Source organism: Phoxinus phoxinus (genome assembly GCF_949152265.1).
Source record: "Phoxinus phoxinus genome assembly, chromosome: 22".
Classification (NCBI taxonomy): Eukaryota; Metazoa; Chordata; class Actinopteri; order Cypriniformes; family Leuciscidae; genus Phoxinus; species Phoxinus phoxinus.
The window spans coordinates 24,368,412-24,389,493 of NC_136897.1; the positions used below are offsets into that span (position 1 = coordinate 24,368,412).

At 36.8% G+C, this 21,082-nt stretch overlaps 2 protein-coding genes across 13 annotated transcripts; one reads left to right on the top strand and one right to left on the bottom strand.

Moving 5' to 3' along the window:
• Nucleotides 1-78: 78 nt before the first annotated feature.
• usp48 (ubiquitin specific peptidase 48) lies at nucleotides 79-11,469 on the bottom strand. Of its 11 annotated transcripts, XM_079597763.1 has the most exons (29): nucleotides 11,084-11,427; nucleotides 10,847-10,941; nucleotides 10,493-10,627; nucleotides 10,203-10,323; nucleotides 9,912-10,053; nucleotides 9,490-9,617; nucleotides 9,282-9,406; nucleotides 9,006-9,114; nucleotides 8,767-8,900; nucleotides 8,591-8,673; nucleotides 7,820-7,999; nucleotides 7,553-7,687; nucleotides 7,183-7,332; nucleotides 6,364-6,564; nucleotides 6,165-6,279; nucleotides 5,914-6,050; nucleotides 5,748-5,828; nucleotides 5,390-5,514; nucleotides 5,139-5,261; nucleotides 4,933-4,994; nucleotides 4,704-4,814; nucleotides 3,123-3,253; nucleotides 2,936-3,042; nucleotides 2,733-2,837; nucleotides 1,914-2,105; nucleotides 1,706-1,831; nucleotides 1,404-1,452; nucleotides 1,265-1,291; nucleotides 79-1,144 (listed from the first exon to the last, which is right to left on the bottom strand). In XM_079597763.1, the coding sequence occupies exons 2-29, from the start codon at nucleotides 10,861-10,863 to the stop codon at nucleotides 1,122-1,124; spliced, it is 3,174 nt and encodes a 1,057-aa protein (XP_079453889.1). In that variant the 5' UTR covers nucleotides 10,864-10,941; nucleotides 11,084-11,427; the 3' UTR covers nucleotides 79-1,121. The 11 variants fall into 11 exon arrangements, 6 of the variants coding, with proteins under 6 accessions (XP_079453889.1, XP_079453887.1, XP_079453886.1 ...); XM_079597761.1 differs by lacking the exon at nucleotides 10,847-10,941 and having other exon boundaries at nucleotides 7,820-7,996; nucleotides 11,421-11,469; XM_079597760.1 differs by lacking the exon at nucleotides 10,847-10,941 and having other exon boundaries at nucleotides 11,421-11,469.
• ldlrad2 (low density lipoprotein receptor class A domain containing 2) lies at nucleotides 11,425-20,549 on the top strand. Of its 2 annotated transcripts, none has more exons than XM_079597767.1 (5): nucleotides 11,425-11,495; nucleotides 15,833-16,333; nucleotides 16,874-17,020; nucleotides 17,106-17,246; nucleotides 19,029-20,549. In XM_079597767.1, the coding sequence occupies exons 2-5, from the start codon at nucleotides 15,877-15,879 to the stop codon at nucleotides 19,295-19,297; spliced, it is 1,014 nt and encodes a 337-aa protein (XP_079453893.1). In that variant the 5' UTR covers nucleotides 11,425-11,495; nucleotides 15,833-15,876; the 3' UTR covers nucleotides 19,298-20,549. The 2 variants fall into 2 exon arrangements, with proteins under 2 accessions (XP_079453893.1, XP_079453892.1); XM_079597766.1 differs by lacking the exon at nucleotides 11,425-11,495 and adding an exon at nucleotides 13,189-13,630.
• The last annotated feature ends 533 nt before the right edge of the window (nucleotides 20,550-21,082 follow it).

A 21,082-nucleotide genomic window follows, 5' to 3' on the forward strand; every position in this document is an offset into this window, starting at 1 on the left:
CTTTAAATGATCGTACTGCAGGTAAACAGGGTAAAATGTAAGCCCCTAAAATACATTAATATAAACATTAGCCACTATGCGCAAAATGGAAACACATATTTATTTCTATATGTTAATTAAAATTGTGTAATGAATCAGAAAGTTAGTATTACATCTTTCATAACAGCTTAGAAATATTTAACGATTGGAATGTGGGTTAGTTCAAGTTTTTCAATGCAGGTTAAATGTATGCACTGTTATTTCATAGTTACAGTAGTATAGATACAAAATATAAATATTTTATTGTATCAGTCAGTATAATAAACATTTTTGCTGGGTCTCAAGATGTTGACTGACGGGACCAGAAACACAACAGTAACAGGAATATGTGCATTCCGACAAAAAACACACATTATATTTATATAAACATTCTTACGATATCAATCTCTGCAGCTGTTCTACACATAAAAAACACATATGAAGATGTAAAAAGAATATTTATTGCCCATATGAAAGAACATACAGAAAAGTTCACACAAATGCCTGCTAGTAGCAGGACATGTCTAAACTATTTAGCAATGCTGTAATATTTCCACATTCGGAAATGTCTCCTAATTATGCTCATCTTTCTAGGCTTTTCTTCACTGCTGTATTTTGATGAAGTTATTTACATTAACAAAACAAAGACTAAATAAGTTTTTTTTTTAATATTCAAGTTGCTCATGCATTCTTAAATATGTACGAGCTCTATTGCAGTGCCATCACAAGCTTCTTTTCAACAAAGGATTTACAGAGACTTACTGTTTTACACACAAAATATGATCAGAACATAATCTCTGAACATGACATTGCAACAAAACAAGGAGGAATTCAGATTTTCCTTGAAATGGAACGTCCTTTGAGGAAATCTTGACCCGTATTTTTCACAGTCATGGTAAGCACGACCACAAAACCTTGCAGAATGCATCAACATCTTTCAATATTAAAAGCCAGCACGATGTTTTAAAGCAAAAAGACACTTTTGAAGTTGTTGCAACATTCAAAAACAAATTAAAAAACAAAACAAAAAAAAGATCTATGTGTAATTCAAGCTTTATCCTTGCTCAGCCATTGTCAGCATTGTTCCACATCTGAGGCCTCCATCAGTGCCCTAATAGACCAGTGCCTGAACAAAAGGAAACAAATACAGTAGAACATGATTGACAACATCATGTTCCTTATTCTTGTTCCTGGTTTTAAAGATTAAAAATGTATGTCAGAAATGATCACAATAGTATATGCATACCTTTAAATCCTTCTTCAGGCATACAGACTACAAAAAAAGAAAAGAAAAGAAAACACTCAGCATAGAAAAATGCAGATTAATGTGTTTGAAAATGAGACATACTGGTATTATAATTTAAGCTGATGTAAACAGCACTTACCTTGATAAACATCATCCATTGCAGCATAATCAGCAATGGGTTCATCAGCCTGTAGAGGGTCAAATTCAAGCAGCTTATTTATTTATTTTAGAAATTTACAATATTACTGTTTTTATTGTATCTTTGATCAATAAATGCAGCATTGGTGAGCATAAGAGACTTTACAACAACAACAAAAAATTCTCACCAATCCTTTGAACGCTAGTGTTTATGCCCAAAAGGCTGTCGAGGTAGGCAGCTCATTATGTTTTGAAACACAGCCAATGTCTCTGTTCCCATCAAAACAGAATTGAGAGTTGTACCTTAAGGCAAATGATGCTCTCTGGGATGACTCCAAGACTTCCTAGTGTGGCGGAGTCATCTGTTAAACAGCGCCCGTCTATGGAAAGGTTTTGGTCGAATGGAGCCACAGAGAATGCATGCATGATCTGTGGATGCAATTATTTTAAATAAGACAACAAGCGATATTATATAAAATCGAAATACTTAATTTTCGCTGTACTAACAGACCTGGATCTTTAGCTCTTTGAGTGTCTGGTTGGCAGAGACGATGAGGGCTTTCTCCCCACGGAGTTTCCTGTGCCTTGTGCTCCTCCTGATGCCCGACTTGGAAGCAGAGGCAACAGCGGGCGTAGAGAGAGAGACGGTGTCGTTCAGTTTCTGCCGTTTGGCTCCGCCCTCAGACTGATGTAAAGAAGGGAGCTTGAGCCATGGATAGATAGATAGATAGACAGTCAGGTAGACCGATGGATAGTCAGACATATATTTGGATAGTTGGATAAACAGTCAGACGGACAGACAGACACACAAATTCAGATTGTTGTATAGACAGGCAAATAGATAGACAGACGGATAAAAAAATCAGACAAATAAATAGATGATAGATACTAAGATGGATAAACCGTCAGATAGACAGGCAGTTGGTCAGGTAGATAATCGGTAGATAGATGGATATTCAGACGCAAGTGATAATTTGATAATAAGAGATTCTATGTCCAGTTGAATGAAATGGAGTAGGCCTATTGTTAAATTCACGGAAAAATCAGGTGACCAGATTGCAAAAAATAATAAAAAAGCCAACAAAGCTTAAATTGGGCCCACGTACAGCCAATCTTTCCATGGCTGCGATGGAACATTTAATTTTTTATTTTGTAAACAAAGCTTTGTGTTTTAGTCCGGTGGTAATATTCACGTTAAAAAAAAAGTGTTTTGGTGGACCACCGCCGGTGCTACTCAGACAAGTTTGTCAAGTTTACCGACACAGCCCTAGATAGATGGATGGCTGGATAGACAATTAGAAAGATGGACAGACAGATAGATCAAAAGTACCTGACTGAAGTCTGGATCTTTCTCTCCATCTATCTTTGGCTCTTCTCTTTCATCCTCAACATCTGACCCACTCACACTGAACTCAGGGGCAGATTCCTTAATCATCTATAAAAGAGAAGCCAAATGGCACACAAGTTATTTCTAGTAGTGCAATTGTAATGTTTAGGGTTTAACTGAGGACACGTGATCATGCAAAGACTCACCATTTTCTTGTCAATGACTTTGCGAACATACACAGTGGCCTGCGCGTACTCCCTCATGTCCCTCTGCTGCTGGAATATGAAGCCCTCTCTGCATTCTCGACACAAATCTGAGCACAAAACACATTCTCTCATGAAATACAACGTCTGTTTGAGGGACCTCCAAGAAACTACTGATCATTTATCTCACCTGGATGAGTTTGGTATTGCACATTGCCGTTGTCTTGCGTTTTATCGTGAATCCGATATATGGAGATGACATGGTCCACCAGAAACATTTTGTAGATCACGTCCCATTCAGCAGGCCAGAGAAGAGCTATACTGTGCATTGACAGACACAAACACTCAGACTTAACTCAGAGTTGCTCTTAATATGGGTAGTGACGAATAAAGTGACCATGGATAAAAAATAAAATAAATAAAAATTGGTAACAATTTAAACATATAGGTAAAAGTATATTTTTCAAAAGTTCGGGATCAGTAAGATCTTTTCTCTTATGCTCACCTAGGCTGAATTTATTTGCTCAAAAATACAGTAAAAACAGTAATTTTGTGAAATATTATTATTGCAATTGACTTGTAAACTTGGTTGGGTTCAAATATACACACATAAAATATGTAATATATGTAAATATTATTGTTGTTTTTATATTTATTATTATTATAATAAATATATCATATTTCATATAAAATAAATAAAAATTTAGTATTGTATACAAGTAGAAAATAATGCAAATGAAAACTATTTCTACAGTTTTGTTTAAAGGGTTAGTTCACCCAAAAATGAAAATAATGTCATTAATGACTCACCCTCATGTCGTTCTAAGCCCGTAAGACCTCCGTTCATCTTCGGAACACAGTTTAAGATATTTTAGATTTAGTCCGAGAGATTTCTGTCCCTCCATTGAAGCTGTATATACAGTATACTGTCCGTGTCCATAAAGGTAATATAAACATCATCAAAGTAGTCCATGTGACATCAGTGGGTTAGTTAGAAGTTTTTGAAGCATCGAAAATACTTTTTGGTCCAAAAATAACACAAAATAAGACTTTATTCAGCATTGTATTCTCTCCCGGGTCTGTTGTCAATCCTTCAGTTACGCTGATGGCGTAAGACGCTGATGACGTGTTATCTGGTGCGCCCGAGATTAATTTATAGACTGAGGGAAACGCACGCTGTAAAAGTGTCTCATCCGCGACATGCACATTTACGCACCATTAAAAAAATGATATCCACGCAAACAATGTAGAATAGCTTGAATATAGCGTGCGTCTTCCTCAGACTGTAAACGAAGCTCGGGCGCACCAGATAACACGTCATCAGCGTCTTACGTCAGCAGCGTCACTGCGGAGTCCTGAACGCAGATTGACAACAGACCCGGGAGAGAATACAATGCGTAATAAAGTCTTATTTTGTGTTATTTTTGGACCAAAAAGTATTTTCGATGCTTCAAAAACTTCTAACTAACCCACTGATGTCACATGGACTACTTTGATGATGTTTATATTACCTTTATGGACACGGACAGTATACTGTATATACAGCTTCAATGGAGGGACAGAAATCTCTCGGACTAAATCTAAAATATCTTAAACTGTGTTCCGAAGATGAACGGAGGTCTTACGGGCTTAGAACGACATGAGGGTGAGTCATTAATGACATTATTTTCATTTTTGGGTGAACTAACCCTTTAATGACATCTGATAACAGTAATTAAAGCTGATTATTTCCCCTCCAGGACATGTGAGAGGTCAGGACTAAGCAACTCACTGTTGGGCGTCTCCTTGCAGCATGGAGTCATAGGTGAACATGAAGCCACCGTGAGGGCAGAGCAGGATACTGTTCCCCACATTGGACACTGGGTTACTTTTTGCTGGCCTCCTGTGGTATGATCAGGTATAACAGGAGACATTACACTAATTTAGACATATCAAAACTGCAAAATCATTTTAGTGATTACAGAAAAAGTATTTTTTTTTAAATATATTTTGTCCATTACCTGATAAATTTCCTCCATTCTTCTACAAAGTAAAGGGGTACAATGTACAGAACATCTGTGTCCTAAAACACAATTCAAACCAAAGTCAGTGAGCTGAAAATAAGAATGAAATTCTGATGTATTCACCCTCTCTACTAGTTTTAATTATTCAAAACATCAGGGGAAAAACTGAAACAGAATCCCTTATTTGTGGAAAATGACGTTACCTGTGGCCATTTTTGCAGCGTGGGCCGATTTTTCTCCTGGAAGAGGTTGAGCAGGGAGCTCTTCTGTTCATTTGCCATCATTCTGTTCAAAGCCTCGTTCTCTTTCCCTTCCCTATCCAGCCTCTGAAAGAAACAGTATATCTTAAAACCTTCTAAGACTTTTCACAAATAATAGTAGGCAGATCACAAGGTTTCGAGTGTCCACTACACCTTTTAACCATGACAGCTGTGCTAATTGATCAATTTGTTACCATGCACTGCTGACAGGGCTCGTGATGTTGCGCGAACTCTGGAGCTTTGGGGAAATACATCCGTAGTTTATTCCACACCTCTGCAGAAACCAGCCGCCTGTCATTCTCTAGTATACTCAAACCACCTGCGGGAGAAAGAAAAAGCACAATTACGGAGTATCATTGCAAAAACTAACCTTGCTAATAAATAATACAGTTTAAAATATTTAAATGAATTGAGTAAATATTCATTATTTTAAACTCTTAGATTCACGTAAAATGGCAGCATCTTATTTGCTATCATTAAATCGGTTAGATGCACCATTAAATATTTTTTAAAAATCCATTTCGTTTTCAGTTTTATCCAGAGAAAACAAACCATGATAACAGAGAATATCTTCATTAAAGTTCTTCATCTCTTCGCCGTCCCTGTCGTCACTTTCTCCTTTAACTCCATCAGCTAACAAAGAGACACAAAGATAATAAACAACTAAAAGACGAGACTTAAAACAAAAGAAAGAAAGACTATCTGTAAGTTTCGGTACCTGGGCTGCTGCTTTTCTCTCCGTTCATTTTGCTGTTGTTGTGTTTGGTTTCCTCCTCATCCTCCTCTAGCTGGTCTAATGCCAATTGTCTCCAGCTCCTTAGAGAAGCCTTACCGATCCAGAACCCCGATTCATTACTAAAAACACCCAATATAATCACCAGATCAGCTTCATCAAACATCTAATGAACTGCAGTAGCAGCATCGGCTGGAGATACAGGTTAAAGAAGCAGATGATTCAGTAATCCGTACCTTTTCAAAGAGGCTTTGGCAAAATTTGTGACCTCTTTGTAATCTTCATTTAGCTGGTTTTTCAGTCTGATCACCCTACATCGCTGCGTGACACAGTCTCTGCAGAGGTATGACCCTAAACGCCATCCAAGATGAATGAATATATTGAACAAAACAGTAATGAATGATTACGGAGAGGTTTGACAAAAGAAACCCTTACAGTCTAGTCTGGGTCCTCCTCCGTAGCGGTCGAAAAGGAGACTGGCAGCCTTCAAGGATATTCTTTTGGCCTCGCCAATCTTGTCTGGGTGCAGTTTGCCATGGGAGCAAAGGAATTGGCTGTTGTCAATTTCCTTGGTGGCCGTGGAGTCATCAAGCCATTTCTTCAGCCACTCCAGAGGCACAAACTCATACGACTGGCCTAAAAACACAAAGGGAGCCCAGACATTGATTCCTTATTGAAAAAATATGCTTTTATACAAAAACAAAAGCCTTACTGTTCAAAAGTTTGGGGTTCATATGATTGTTGATGTTGTTATTTCACTTGAACTTTTATTTAAGCAAGGATGCATTGAATCGACCAGGTGACAGTTACATTGTTACTAAAGATTTCTACTTCAAATAAATTCAGTTTTTTGTTTTCAACATTGATAATAATAATAAATGTTTCTTGAGCACCAAATCAGCACCTTATAATGATTTCTGAAGAATCATGTAACACTGAAGACTGGAGTAATGATGCTGAAAATTCAGCTTGGTTCAGGAATAAATTACATTTTAAAATACATACTCAAATAGAAAACAGGTCCTTTAAATTGTAATGATATTTCACAACATTACTGTTTTTACCGTATTTTTGATAAAACAAATGAAGACTTGATGAGCAATAACAGACTTTTTCAAAACCATAAAAAAAATCTTACCGACCCCAAACTTTTGAACGATAGTGTAAATTTAACATTAAAATCAAGATTTAAAAATGGGATAATTAACAGTTTATATTGTCAGAGAAACTGATGCACGGGGCATTTTTACGGACCGTCTTCCGCGGGTAACAATTCGTAGAGCTCCTTCACCTCCTCATGTTTGGCTTTGCCTTTGTCAACGCTCTGTTTTCGCATGTCTGCCATCTCATTGCACCACTCCTCAAACTTCTTGTTGTCCTGTTCAACTAGCTCATAAAGAAAAGCTGAAAACCAAACAAATTCGTCTTAAATATAGATATCATGAGAGGCTTGAACACTTCTACTTTAATAATGTAGTAAATAGAGAACACTTAAAAAAAATATTATGCTATGTTGTTTTCTCTTGATGACAATGACAGTTGTGTAAAATTACACTGGCACAAAAAAAACAATGTGATTGTTTAATCCATAATGTTCACACAGTTTTATTAGAGTTAATTTTACCTGGTACTTCAACGTTAGTTTCTGTTTGGTCAATCTCTTCAGTCTGCTGTTGGTACACTAACATGTATGCGTTTCTCGAACAGTGATAGCCTTTGCTACATTTTGGCTTTCGGGTTTGAGACTTGCCCGTCTCGGCTGGAATGTAAAGGATAAGAAAAAAAACTATATTTTTATTCTTATATTTTCAAGACTGTAAAAGCAACTGCACTAACAAGTAGCAACAAAAAATGAGACCTCATTCAAACTAAAATCAAAATGTGTTGTTACCAATGTCTTCTTCAACGCCCAGCTGAAGTTTCTTTCCCTCCATTTTCTCGATCTCCTCATCATTGAATTTGTACCAGTCATTTGTGTGGGCATCTCTAACGTGAGCAATGTAGTGACCAGAGTATGCGCTCACTCCCCGATGAATCAACACGGCGCTGAGTTCATACGTGCACTTCTCTTCTGAATTTAAAGGTGGAGGGAGAAAAAAAATAATCAAGTAATGTTTATTGATTAAAATTCCGATTCTAAGATGACATAGTGATCATTCTGAGTTTGCGGTCAAGATTTGTATTGTTTTTAAAGAAATTAATACTTGTATTCGACAAGGACGCACGCATTCATGATCAAAAGTGACAGTAAAGATTTAATCAAATAATCCTGGGAAAAATATTATCACAGTTTCCACAAAAATATTAAGCATCTGAACTGTTCTGAACATTAATAATAATAAGAAATGTTACTTGAGCATCAAATCAGATTATTAGAATGATTTCTGAAGATCATGTGACACTGAAGACTGGAGTAATGATGCTGAAAATTCAGCTTTGCATCACATGAGTAAATTACATTTTCTAATATATTAAAATAGTAAACAGTTGTTTCAACTTGTAATAATATTTCACAATGTTACTTTTTTTACTGTATTTTTTTAATCAAATAAATACAGCCTTAGTGAGCGTAAGAGACTTCTTTCAAAAACAAACAATCTTACAGACCCCAAACTTTTAAACTGTAGTGTATATATTAAAAGCACATTAATGCACAGTATACCTGTTCCTTCCAAAAACGGCCCCATCTCAAGAACTTCTGGAAAACTAATGAAGGTGTTAAGTTTCTTCTTATGACCACTTTGCCTATAAAAGCAGAGAAAGATGAGAAACAAATGACTAAAAATGGCTACAAAACATCAGGTAACAGATCTGATAATAACAAATTACAATACTCACCTATCAAAAACAAATCGCATGAGCTGAAAGTTGAGTGTGCGGGGAAGACTCTGGAGCTTGATCCGACGGGTGGCGTTCTGTTTACTCTGACAGCTCTCGCAATAGTAACGATTATCACCTTCCAGCTTCTCCTCCTAAACAGTGTGAGAAACCACACATTGAGACCATTAATACAGTATAATATAATATATAATATCTACATAGACATATGGAGCTGTCAGGCATATGTGAGCAGTCACCTTCAAAAACTCTGTGACGCACTCCGTGAGGTTTTTATGTCCTTGAATGTTCAGCTCCAGTTCATAAAATCGTGATGGTAAAGGAGACTCACGTCCACATTTGTTGCATCTGACATAACACAAAAACAAGCTCTAATTACAATATTATAACATAATTGCACATGTCATAATTGTACACATCACTCTCAAAGTGACTATATATGTGACTATAAATATATCAAGACAAGAATCTGAATCTGAAATTACAGTTACACGGATAATACAAGAATAACTTACACAGTAACATAAGAGAACTGCCCACAGAACTGCTGTTGGATGACATTTTGGAGATTAGGGTCCTTCTGCTTTGAAAGTGTGTCTTCAAGAAGTGATAGGAAGAGTTTAGAGAATTCTTGAGCATCCTAAAAACAAAATAAAAGTAGCTTTTGAGATTTCACATGAGACACAGGACACTCCCAACATGCTCCATCTTATGCTTGCTCACCTGCTGTTGCCCTGTATCGAGCCCGAGAGCCTTCACCAGCCCTGAGGGGTCGATATACCGTCTGTTGCTGTTCTGTAGCAATGCAAACAGATACTGAAGATGTTCGCATATCGTCCGTGGCTCATAATCTGTTGGTATGTAGAATAATGTGCACAAAATAAGAAAAGTTCATTTCAATAAATATGCTTCTAATGCAGATTTAATGCTAAAAGTCATGCTTTCAGTATTGTAATCTTGATGCTTAGTTCCAAAGTAGCTACAGAGTGAATCTCCTTACAATTACTAAAAAATGTTTTATTAAATGGCAATTGCCACTGCAATAATTGTACAGTACTTGCATGCTACAATGGCATCGTAATTGCCTAATCAGAAGTAAAGCAATAAAATCATCATGCCTTTAAAAGAAAGAACCTCAAGCTCACCTGAATCCGTGTTGTGTCCTTCAGCTCTGGAATTTTGAAATCGATATAAGGCTCTGCGGAGCTCCAGATTGTGGAACCACACCTGGAGGAAAGTGTTCACGTAACATGTGGCGCCAAGATTCGTCAGGCCCACAAATGTGTTCTGGAAGAGAAAGCAATCACATAAATGTTGATGATTATAAGTGTTAATAAACTTGCCCTGAGCGTATTTGACAACCCTATAATTTATTGTGAAACTAAGGACAGTAAAAAACATTTTCAGTCATTGAAATAATCAGTCATTTTGCATACCTTATCTCGTCTTTCTGAGTTTGGGTCATCGATGTTGTGGAAGGTATTTTCATCAATTTCTCCTAACCATGATTGTTCCCCAATACCGACTAGACAATTCGGATTCCCTTTACAGTTCCTCCTGTGTGACAGGAAAAATGTTCAAGGTGGGACAGTGATGCGATTACAACAACGTGCAGAAATAAAAACACGCTTTCACAGTTGTTCCATTACAACTGTCCCTTTGAATGCCATTCTGAAATACATAAACAGAGAGAATAGTAAACAAAACATTATCACCACCATATTACCTGCATGCCCCTCTTTTGCAAGCCAGCACTGCAATCCTATAAGCTAACTCGATATGTTCATGCGTGATGTCCTCTGGTTTGACTGTCTCTGCCCACCGCCACGCAGCTTTTTCCAGCTGCAACCGAGGAGCCATTCTGCACAAAGAAATACAAACTGTAAAAAATTCTACACAAATTCAGCACACAAAAATCACAACATAGAGCTGAACAGACGTGTACAGACGCCCTGCAGACAGAAAAAAAATACATCACACACAAACTTTTAGAGTTATACGGAAATCATGTACAAAATACACAGCCAAAAACATATACATAAAAAAGAAACACAAACGTCAAAAATCACACCACACTCACTTGACAGTTACACACATCTGTGATGCACAGGCCTTGCATCATTGGTCCAGCATGCACAACACTTTTGATTTTACCCCATACATCAGAAAAACACTCTAGTGACAGATCATTTATGAAAACAAGCAAATAATTGCAAAGTACAGACAATAATATTCAAGAAACACCACTGAGTCCAAATTAGCACACACATTTTAGACTATCCCATCAACATAATTCACAGTTTAGAATAAAACATACCGTCAAAAATAAATACGGCGTTTTACGGGCTCGACACAACTGTGTTGTTTTTATAAATCTTTAGCAAACACAGTAATATTGAATGTTTTCATCGAGGCGGCTAAAGCTGCGCAGTTAGCATGCTAGCAGCTAGCTCTGACTTATTTTCATTAAATAATTGCACCTGGCGTAAATTTAGCAGGAGATTCTTGACTGTGAAGATGCTTTCATAAATATAGGAATTTTAAATCACACTTTATTGATTGTAAGTTTGTATTTAGCGCCCTTGCGTCAGCTTTTATATAAATATTTTTGTCCCTTCGTCAGTTTCAAACTTCTATGAGACGTACGTACTTACGCGTGACGTACTTGCGGCGTCTGACGTAAATCCGTTGGCGCGCATAGATCGCTCAATGTTTGGGTGTTGCACATGGCAAGTTTTCTTCAACTTTTTCGTTGCTCAGATACATACAGCTCATTGAATTGCAATTCAAAACGAAATATTTAAAGCTTTTGATAATATGCTGTTTTTGAGCCAGGTGACATTTAGAAGTCCATAAATGGCGACATAATGCTGAAGTGCTCCACATATTGCACTATATAGGCTACCAAACAGGTTTATGTGCATGTCCTTTTATATTGATTGTTGTGGAAAAATAAATAGATGTCATTTTTAACTAATCAAATAGTTTTGCAGAAACTGGGTAAAAAAAAAAAAAAAAGGAATATAGGCCTATATGTTTTTTTGTTTGTTTTGTGTGTTTTTGCCTGCCTGTATAGATTCCCAGGGTAGATCATGAGACGCATTCACACCATAGACAGTAAAAAAAAAATAGATTCACACACTCAAAGGAGGGGAAAATCCAATGAAACCTTTAACAAGAAGTTCTATTCCACTCTGTTAAAGGCCCAAAAGGTTTAAGAGCTTTTTACTGACTTCTCCTTAAAACTTAGACATGCCATGTAGTGATTTCTGACTGTCACAAGAAAGTCATGAATGTAGTGTAAGGTATTTATGCCAAATTGTGGAATTGTGTGTGTATGTGTGTGGCCTGGTAAACCCTACATTATGCATTATGGGGACAAAATGTCTGCTCAAAGATGGCAATATCCAAAACCCTTGTCCCTGTGGTGACATTTTTTGGAAAGCAGCTTATAAATCATATTAGGTGCTATTTTTGGAAAATGAAAAATTGCAGAAAGTTTTCTGTGATGGGTAGGTTTAGTGTAGGGGATATGCAGTTTGTACAGTATACAAATAATTTTGTCTATTTAAAAATCCCCATTAAACATGAAGTGTGTGTGTGTGTGTGTGTGTGTGTGTGTGTGTGTGTGTGTGTGTGTGTGTGTGTGTGTGTGTGTGTGTGTGTGTGTGTGTGTGTGTGTCACGTGCGTGTGTTTATAACATACTGTTGAAGAGGAATTTTGGCCGACCAAGTCCTACTGAATCAAGAAATACAGAAAATGTGTTTGTTTGTTGTGTTTTTATTGTGTAATATATTTTTTTTACAGGGTTTTAGAATTATTTCATAGTAATTTATAAATAACTAAGTAAAGTTTGAATTTATTCCTATTAATCTTAACATTTTCTGAAGGCTTATGCTTAAACGCTTGAAATTTGATCTGTAGACAAATACAGAACAAATGGGATGCTTTTTTATAAACGTATTAAAGGAGTTCACATGTATACTAGACTTTTTTTTAGCTGCTTGCCCTTGAGATGTATTATCTCAATGCATAACTATTATTATTATTTTATACAAAACTGTGAATGTGTTGGACCAAAAAGTAAAGGGCAAGCAGCAAAAAAAAGTCTATACATGTGAACTCCTTTAATACGTTTATAAAAAGCATCCCATGTTGCTTTCATTGAGAGTTGGCAACTTTGAATAAGCCTACATATTACTTCCAGTTAATAGTTTTAATGTCAATTGAACAATAGTAATGCAGAGTGCATATTTTAAATAGTATAAACTAAATACTTTAGTAGTATAAAAGTACACCTGCAACTCCAACAGTTCCCTTTTAGTGCTCTACAAACACTTTGCAACTGTGTGCATGTCCAAATGTAATCAGTGTGACAGATGTTCACCCCTGTCTTCTTCAGCACTAGATGGTGCTTGTGTGGGGGGGCAACTTTGAGGGGGTCCTGCACGGCTCCTCCTTTAGATCCGTGACATTGGACCTGTTGTCATGGGAATAGTTCAGACGCATAAATTTGACAAAGAGGCTTCAAAGACACAAAAGCCGGGATGATGAACAAGGATTAAGCTCGACGCATCTGAGACGCCGTAGACAAATATTCCCGCTTCAAAAGCAAGACACTTCTGGGGACTGGGGGTGTTTCACAGGCTATATGTCGGCTTTATAAATTAGGGGAATGTTTGGTTTTCGCAAGAGTAGACTTTGCGCGATACAAATGCGACAGAACAATTGCGTTTAACATTGGAGGAGTCAGTGTCTTTGCTTGGACACCCGAGATGGCCGCAGTGCGATGCATTCACCACCTGTCAGGATGGTTTGTTCTGTTCAGCTTAATGACACGCCAGAGTCTCTCCATTGAGACAGGTAGGGTGATGGGTGTTCACTTCTCAAGATTTATCCCGTTATTACCTCGTCTGAGGCACTTGTTGCATTTGGGGTTCTTCTCGTATTCTTAATTCATTTGTGTGTGTTGGCAATAGAACTAGCTGGAGTTGCAATGGCTTTCACAGACATTTGGCTTGTCCCATGTAGCCTAATTTGTCTTACCACAACTGTAATCTAATGAAGTTAAATGAAAGTAGATTTTAAATTACTTTTTATAGTTTACCTCGCTGTTTTATTTTCATTCAATAAGTTTTTTGCAGTTCAAACTTTTAAAATTATATATTTTAAATAATAACGATTTGTATTTTTGCTAACACTTTAGATAAAGGTCTCATTTGTTATCATAAAAACTAACAATGAGCAATACATTTGTTACAGTATTGATTAATCTTTGTTAATATTAGTTAAAAAAAATCCAGCTGTTCATGTTAGTTCACAGTTGATACAACAGTTGACAGTTGATACAACAGATTTTAATAATGTATTAGTTAATGTTGAAATTAACATTAACTAAGATGAATAAATGCTGTAGAAGTGTTACTGCATTTTTTAAATCTTTTTTTTTAAAGTTTACTCATCTATGTCATCCCAAAATCCTTTACTGTATTATACCGAAGAGAAAAGAGAGAAGAAAAATATAAAAATAGCCTACTATATATTCAAAATGAAATAACAATAAAATATTATATATTATATTGCCATACTTTTTTTTACCTCAAAATTGGCTTCCAAAAAAACCTTTCTCCTTACATTAGTTGTGTCTGTTTCACAATAATATCACATATTTGTAAAAATCTTAAAACAATAATTTACTACCACAATGTTTTGTAATCACACACACACACACACACACACACACACACACACACACACACACACACACACACACACACACACACACACACACACACACACACAGTTAATCTGAATTCATTATAGTTTCATTATAAAGACAATACATCTATGATGATTTATTTGATCTGACACCAAACATTAATATAACACCTCATCAGGTCCTGTGAAAAGCCCGTGGCATCTGTGTCATTACCCACAGAGTTGGCACGCTCTCTGCTGTTTTTGAAATTACAATGGGAACTCGGGTGTGATTGGAGCTCAGAGCGCTTTGGTCTGGCCAATTAAAACATTTATAGGGAACTTACTATTCTGCTGCTGCTCATTTTTGTGGAAACTCAGTTTAGGATACATGGTTACGGAATATTTTGAGGTATTGGTCCCTTTCCACCAATTGAAAGTTTCTCTGGACATTCCTGGCAATGAGACATCACGGATCCACCTGTTGCCCATGGTAACAAAGCTAATAAACCAAGGAGAGGTTGTAAATCTTCCTATTATTTGGTTCGTACCCCAGATGGGGGGATGCAAAGCCAGTTCATCCTTGTGGTCTTTCTAGATTAGAACTGGATTTGTTCTGTTTTCCTTCCATCCCTGTGTTCTTTATTTCATTCTACACAACATGGGGTTTGGGTTCCTTGCCACTGTCGCCTGCTTAGTTAGGGATTAAAAGGCATTTGATTTAATATTCAGGAACATTATGATTTGACTGCACAGACACTATCGGATGGGAACACTTTGCAACATTAACACTGAACTGACTGCAGAACCCGATTTCAACAAGTGCAACATGTTGATCCTGAAACATCATTCCAATCAACCAATCAGATTTGAGGGACAAATTTACAGTTTATGTCCAGTTTAGGCCAACAACCAGGGTTTGGTGCTTCTACGTCAGTGTTATTCATCTATAATTTCCCTCTGATTTTAGGGATAACTTAGGGGCAGGGTTAGGTTTAGAGTTGAGAGATATAGTTAGGAATAAATTTTCAAACTTGAATGTTGTTCATGACACTGTTGCCTTCTGTAGAGCTGCTTATAGATAAATTTAATGCGTTTCATAACTGATGAACTTTACACAGTTATTTAACTGAACTGAATAATGACACTATTGTCTTTTTTAGAGTACTGTTTAGTTCTGTTAAGCTGCTATGAAACTATTTGTATTGTATATTAAATGCCATATAGGGTGAATTCAGGTTAATTCAGAGACTTTTTTCGTTAATTCATGACTTGGGTAACAATAACTGAAACAAAATTTGGTTTGGAGCCCCATGTACATCTCAGTTTCTCAAAGAAAATTACCCTGAATGTCAATATTCCCAACAGTGAATGTGGTGGACTTCTGTGGACAGACGATACAGGGGGACGGTATGATCGTAAAGTCCCACCAGGAGTCCCGGAAGTACTACTTTGTCTCCATGGGAACGGATTGCCACCTCACCATGCAGTCCGCCACTCCCCGGGACAAGGTGCAGTTTTACTTCCGCTTCTTCCTGGTCTACAGCCTGCTAAGAGTGTCACCGCACAGCCCCCCACCCCTCTTCCCGGAATCACCCAGGGGGTCCTCTTCATCTGGCCCGACGCGGCCTGACATGAGCTTGGAGCCAACCACCAGGGAGGGGCCAGAAGACCCCTGCCATGCTGGCTCTTACATCCAGTTCTACGATGGGAGGGATAAGTCCGCACCCCCAATTGGCCCGCCGCTCTGTGGGAAGAGCCCTCCTCGACCAGTGTTGTCAACGGGCAGATTTCTAACTCTACGTCTTGTGACGCGAGGAACTCAGCCAAGGGTGGACTTTGTTGGAGACTTCACTTCATTCAGGCTGGGTTAGAATGTGTTTACATCCACTTCTCAGTAGTGATGGGAGAAACAAAGCTTTTCAAAATTTTGAATCATTTGAACTAATTGATTCGCAAAATGATTTGCTGTTCAAAGGGCTTAAAACGTCACTCACTGGTAACGCCTGCTGGTCAGAACAGTGCATAAAACACCTTTTACAAACCAATTGAAAATATTGTATTGAATGTGTAATCAGTTAAATGCAGTTAACAAATCTTACCAGTGATGAAATATTAAATGTCTGTATGAAATGTTATTTTATTACATTGTAGGGCTTGTTTTGTTTGATTTTATGGAGAGCTTGGTTAATCAACTCAGAAAGAATTATACAAATGTGTAATTTCCACATTTATAAAACTGATCTGAGATCAGGCAAAACCATATACCGGTAGACTCTGGTTCGGAACAAAAGGTTTTGAAGCTTCACGAAGCAGTTTTCGAAAACGCCCATCACTACTTAGTCGGTTTAACTTTTTTCTTGAAGTCTAAGCGTGATAGAAACTGCCTCATATTGTTTGTCTCTCCAGGTTTTAACCAATCAGAGTGCAGCGGGCAGCCTTACTTCAACTGTCGGAACGGGAAGTGTATTCCCATGAGTCTGGTTTGTGCAGATGATAAAGGCATTGACAACTGTGGCGATGGCAGTGACTTAATCGAATATCCTGATTGCAATGGTCAGTAAAGAGTTTATTTTAAGAAAGCTGTTCCATTTGAGATTTGTTTCTGATAGGTTTTTGTTCTTGTTTTTGTGTGTTTCAGGTCCTCTATCTACACCCAAGCCCCCGCAGCACCATGTTACCCAAACAGCACAGATGCTGAACGTCTTGCCTACTCTGACAGTGTCCACTTTAAAGAACTGTGCCACTCCAAACGCAATTCCTGGTCTGGATTCTGTGACTGGTAAGCTCTCCAGTAGTTCTGAAAAGCAATAAAAAACATGCAATCAAACAGAAACAGATAAAAAATTCTCTCACAATAATGCCAACCAAGGCTCTTTTCCATCCAGCTCAAAAAGTGTCAAAAAGCAATATAAAACTAATCCATACAACTATATTGAGTCTTCGTAAGTCCTCTGAATTCATATGATAGCTTTGTGTGAATTTAAGTTTAAGTTAAGTCCTCAAATCTCACTTGCATTCGATTCAAATGTGGCGCTTAAAGATGCATCACTCAAGATTTAACATAAAAATATTAAAACATCAAATCTGCTGAGACATGTCTTAGTGCAGTGTATTTGAACTGAAAATTATACGGTGAAAAGAGGATTTTCAGCAAATAACACCTTAAATGTCTTTTTTTCCGTACATGTAGAAGTGCACTCTAGCAAAAACAACATTTTCATTTCTGAATGATCTATTCCTTTAAGATAAGTCAGTTATTGTCCGTCTTGTAGAATTGCTTACAATTAAACTCTACAAACTTGTTTTACAGGCTTCCCAGAATGCTGCAAACTAACAAAACCAAAACTATCTGTTTAAGCTGCAGCAATGTTCAATAAATCAGGTTTACATTGTTGTAGGTTTAATGTACAATATCCACCATCCTGTTTTTAGTGCATTTTTAGACCTTAAAAAATTAGTTTAGTGAGACAGATGAAAAACCTGTGGGTGAAGAATATGGTTTGATGCACAACAACTCAAATATAATGACTACTCTTCAGAACTGTGGCTCTTTTTGAGTGTCCATAAATTTAGTTTTATTGCTATAGTGATCTCTGAAAGGCTAAGGACACAAAGCTAATTGAGGAGCACATAAATGTTCATTGCAAACAGTGAGCTGTAAATCAACTGCTCGTTGTAACTTTTCAAGAGCACTAGTCTGCTAAGTAGACTACTCACTAATCTGCTACTCACATTTGTGCATTTGAACAAATAGATGTCATTTACTTCCACATCCGATCCACAGGTGTTCAAACGATGGCACACTAAAAAGCTTTAGTTAACCAAAAGAAAGTAGCATTATAAGGACTATAAAATCTTATTTTACTGTACAAAATTATGTAATGAAAAACACATAGTCACCAAATTAAACAATAAGACAATAAAATAATAACAAATAGTTTTCATTAATTGAAATAAAACTGAAATAAATATAAATAAATGAAAAATTTACATGAAAATTAGAAATGTTGCCTTGCCAACTAACTGAAATAAGATGAAATACTAACATTAACAAAACTAAAATTAAAAATATATAAATATTAATTAAGTACTGTAATAGTATATAACTAATAAAATAACACTGTTAAGAGTGTTGATAGACAAATGAAATTAGTTAATTTTGGGTTTGAATATTTCAGTTAACTCAATATAATTATTTAACTGTAGGCTTGGTCTGATTGGATAAGGCATAAAATGCAGATACGTATATTTTATTTTATGTATTTTTTTTAAGGCTAGGCTAATGAACTATATTCCATGGTGGAACAATGATTTATTCTGATAGCTATTATTAAACAAATGAAACGATTTTCTGAGAAAAGTGTCTTTTATAATATTGCTATTGCTGCCGACTTCAGTATAATACACACCATATCATGGTTTATTGCTTTATTATGTATGCTTTATACATAGATGGCAGTTTCAAGAATATGTAGTGAGTGCGAGTGTTTGTACTGAATTCGTTTAAATCTCACAGGGAATTGTAGTTCCTAGTCCAATAATAAAATCCTTTCTTCTCCAGATTCCCAGGCTTCCATGTCTCTGCTGGCGCTGTATGTGGTTCTGGGTGTGACGGCAGGAGGGGTTCTCATGTGCTGGTGCTGTTGGGCCCCCGGCTGGTTCCTGTGGCGAGTGAGTGTGTTTCGATTCTTGCCCTGCTGCAACCCCTGCTGCGCGTCCTGCCAGCTCTGTGGGCGGAGCTGCTCGCAAAACAAGGACCACCGATTGGCTAAGGTTACACCGGAAGGAGCCGCAACACCCGTGTCTTCTACCACCACGGTGGCTGTGTAAATACACTCTGATGTAGCCTAGCTCCATAAAAGACTCATAATGGAGATACAGAGGGCAGTAGTGGTATAACAATAGAAGTGCTGCTTTTTCATTTTTTTACTGGGTGTTTTTTTTATTTTTATGAGGAATTGCCGGATGCTGGATCTTTTGTCCCACTGATATTTTTTGTTTTCAAAAAATCTGCGAAAAACAACATGAAATTAAATTTCTAGTTAGTAGTCGGTTTCGCAAAGTGAAAAAGAAAAGAGTTCCACTCTATATTACTTCAGTGGGTTACAGCTAACACTAGGACAATCCAGCTTCAAAGGACTGGAAAAAAATCTATTATTAAAACGTTCCAATAAAATGCACATTAATCTAGCAGATAGCATTATTATAGCTGCATTTTTTATAGGAGTTATCCTGGTCACGATCCTCTCCTGCAGATGAAAATAATGTGAATAAGTTACTTTTTTTTTGACCAATCTGTTTCCTGAACATGTGCGGTAGCGACTTATAAAACTATTGAATCATGTATACAGACTAGATTCAAGGTTATGCCAAAAAAAAGCCTAATACCCTTTTCTGAACTGTTTTTTGTTTAGACTAAATCTTGCATTTTCACTGACACAAAAGGTGTTTGCGAATGTGATGTGCAAGATAGCTGCTGTAAAGTACAAAAAAAAACTTTTTAGACAGAACTAGTAGATAATTACAGTTTACAAAAGTAAAATGTGACTAGTTAATATTATTGGAGAACCACAAAGTGGCATTTTTTTAACAATCTGATGCACAAATTATTTAATCAAGGAAAATATAATCTCAATTCCATCCAAAACAACAATATAATCATTCCAATCTTAAAAAAAAAAAAAAAAAAGTGTTTTGAGAGAGTTATGCATTTGTCCACTGCTATAGAAGATAGTAGGACATATATCATATCTTATGTCAGGCATTTTGAATGAATTTGTGTTGATATGAATATAAAATACAATGACATTTCGAATAATGAGAAAGGGTCAAAGGTCATCATCCATGGTGGTTTGAATATTGATCACCCTGAATATTTATACATTTTAAATTTTATTGCCAAATTAAAAACAAACATTTGATAAATTAGAAGCTGTTATTTCATGCATATTCAATTGCCACGTTCTAATATTCTAAATATTATGTTGTCTGTATGTTAAGTCTCTAAAGGCTGATGGAGAGTTTAGATGCCATTAAAACTGTAAAAAGACCATTTCAATCATTAAAAAACAATTTTAATGCGACCAAGTGTTTCAGATTCTCCTTGTGACTGTTTACAAAAGAGAGGGAAAGTTTGGCAAGCGCTTCCATTTCAAACTGCGTCTGTTACTTTAGTCACTCCTAGCAACCTTTCAGAGCAGATCCTCTTTGCTCAAGAAGAATTTCCTTTTCTCTGTTTGACCGATTTATATAATCACCAAACCCGCTGTTCAAACAGGCCCTAGATGTTTAATATCTGACATTAAGGTGACCTCCATTTTTTTTCTCTGAACACAGGCAGTAGATTCTTTTCAGGCCTTGAAGGCCACAGCGATGGGTGTGGGTTGTTGTTACACTGACCCCATTAAAGACCGTCTGTAAACGCTTTAAATTAACGGCCCTGCATTGTTCCTGTGGTATCTCTCTGACACAAGCAGGTGCAAACGTCATCGGTGACCCACTCGCACAACACGCCGAAATTGTTTGGTCTTGTTTGGTCAACGTGTCAATAAAATGAATGATGGGATGTGTAAATATCAGCTAAAACAGAATGCTAAATCTGCTAAACAATGCTGT

Bases quoted from the DNA above. Each gene is read 5' to 3' on its own strand.
- usp48 (XM_079597763.1), bottom strand. The intron at 9,618-9,911 runs GTGAGCTTGAGG...ACATACCAACAG, and splicing joins AGGACACAACACGGATTCAG to ATTATGAGCCACGGACGATA. The intron at 5,262-5,389 runs GTAACAAATTGA...TGTTTCTTTCAG, and splicing joins AGCCCTGTCAGCAGTGCATG to AGGCTGGATAGGGAAGGGAA.
- ldlrad2 (XM_079597766.1), top strand. From the start codon at position 13,543: ATGGCCGCAGTGCGATGCATTCACCACCTGTCAGGATGGTTTGTTCTG. The intron at 13,631-15,832 runs GTAGGGTGATGG...TATTCCCAACAG, and splicing joins GAGTCTCTCCATTGAGACAG to TGAATGTGGTGGACTTCTGT. The intron at 16,334-16,873 runs GTTAGAATGTGT...TTGTCTCTCCAG, and splicing joins CTTCACTTCATTCAGGCTGG to GTTTTAACCAATCAGAGTGC.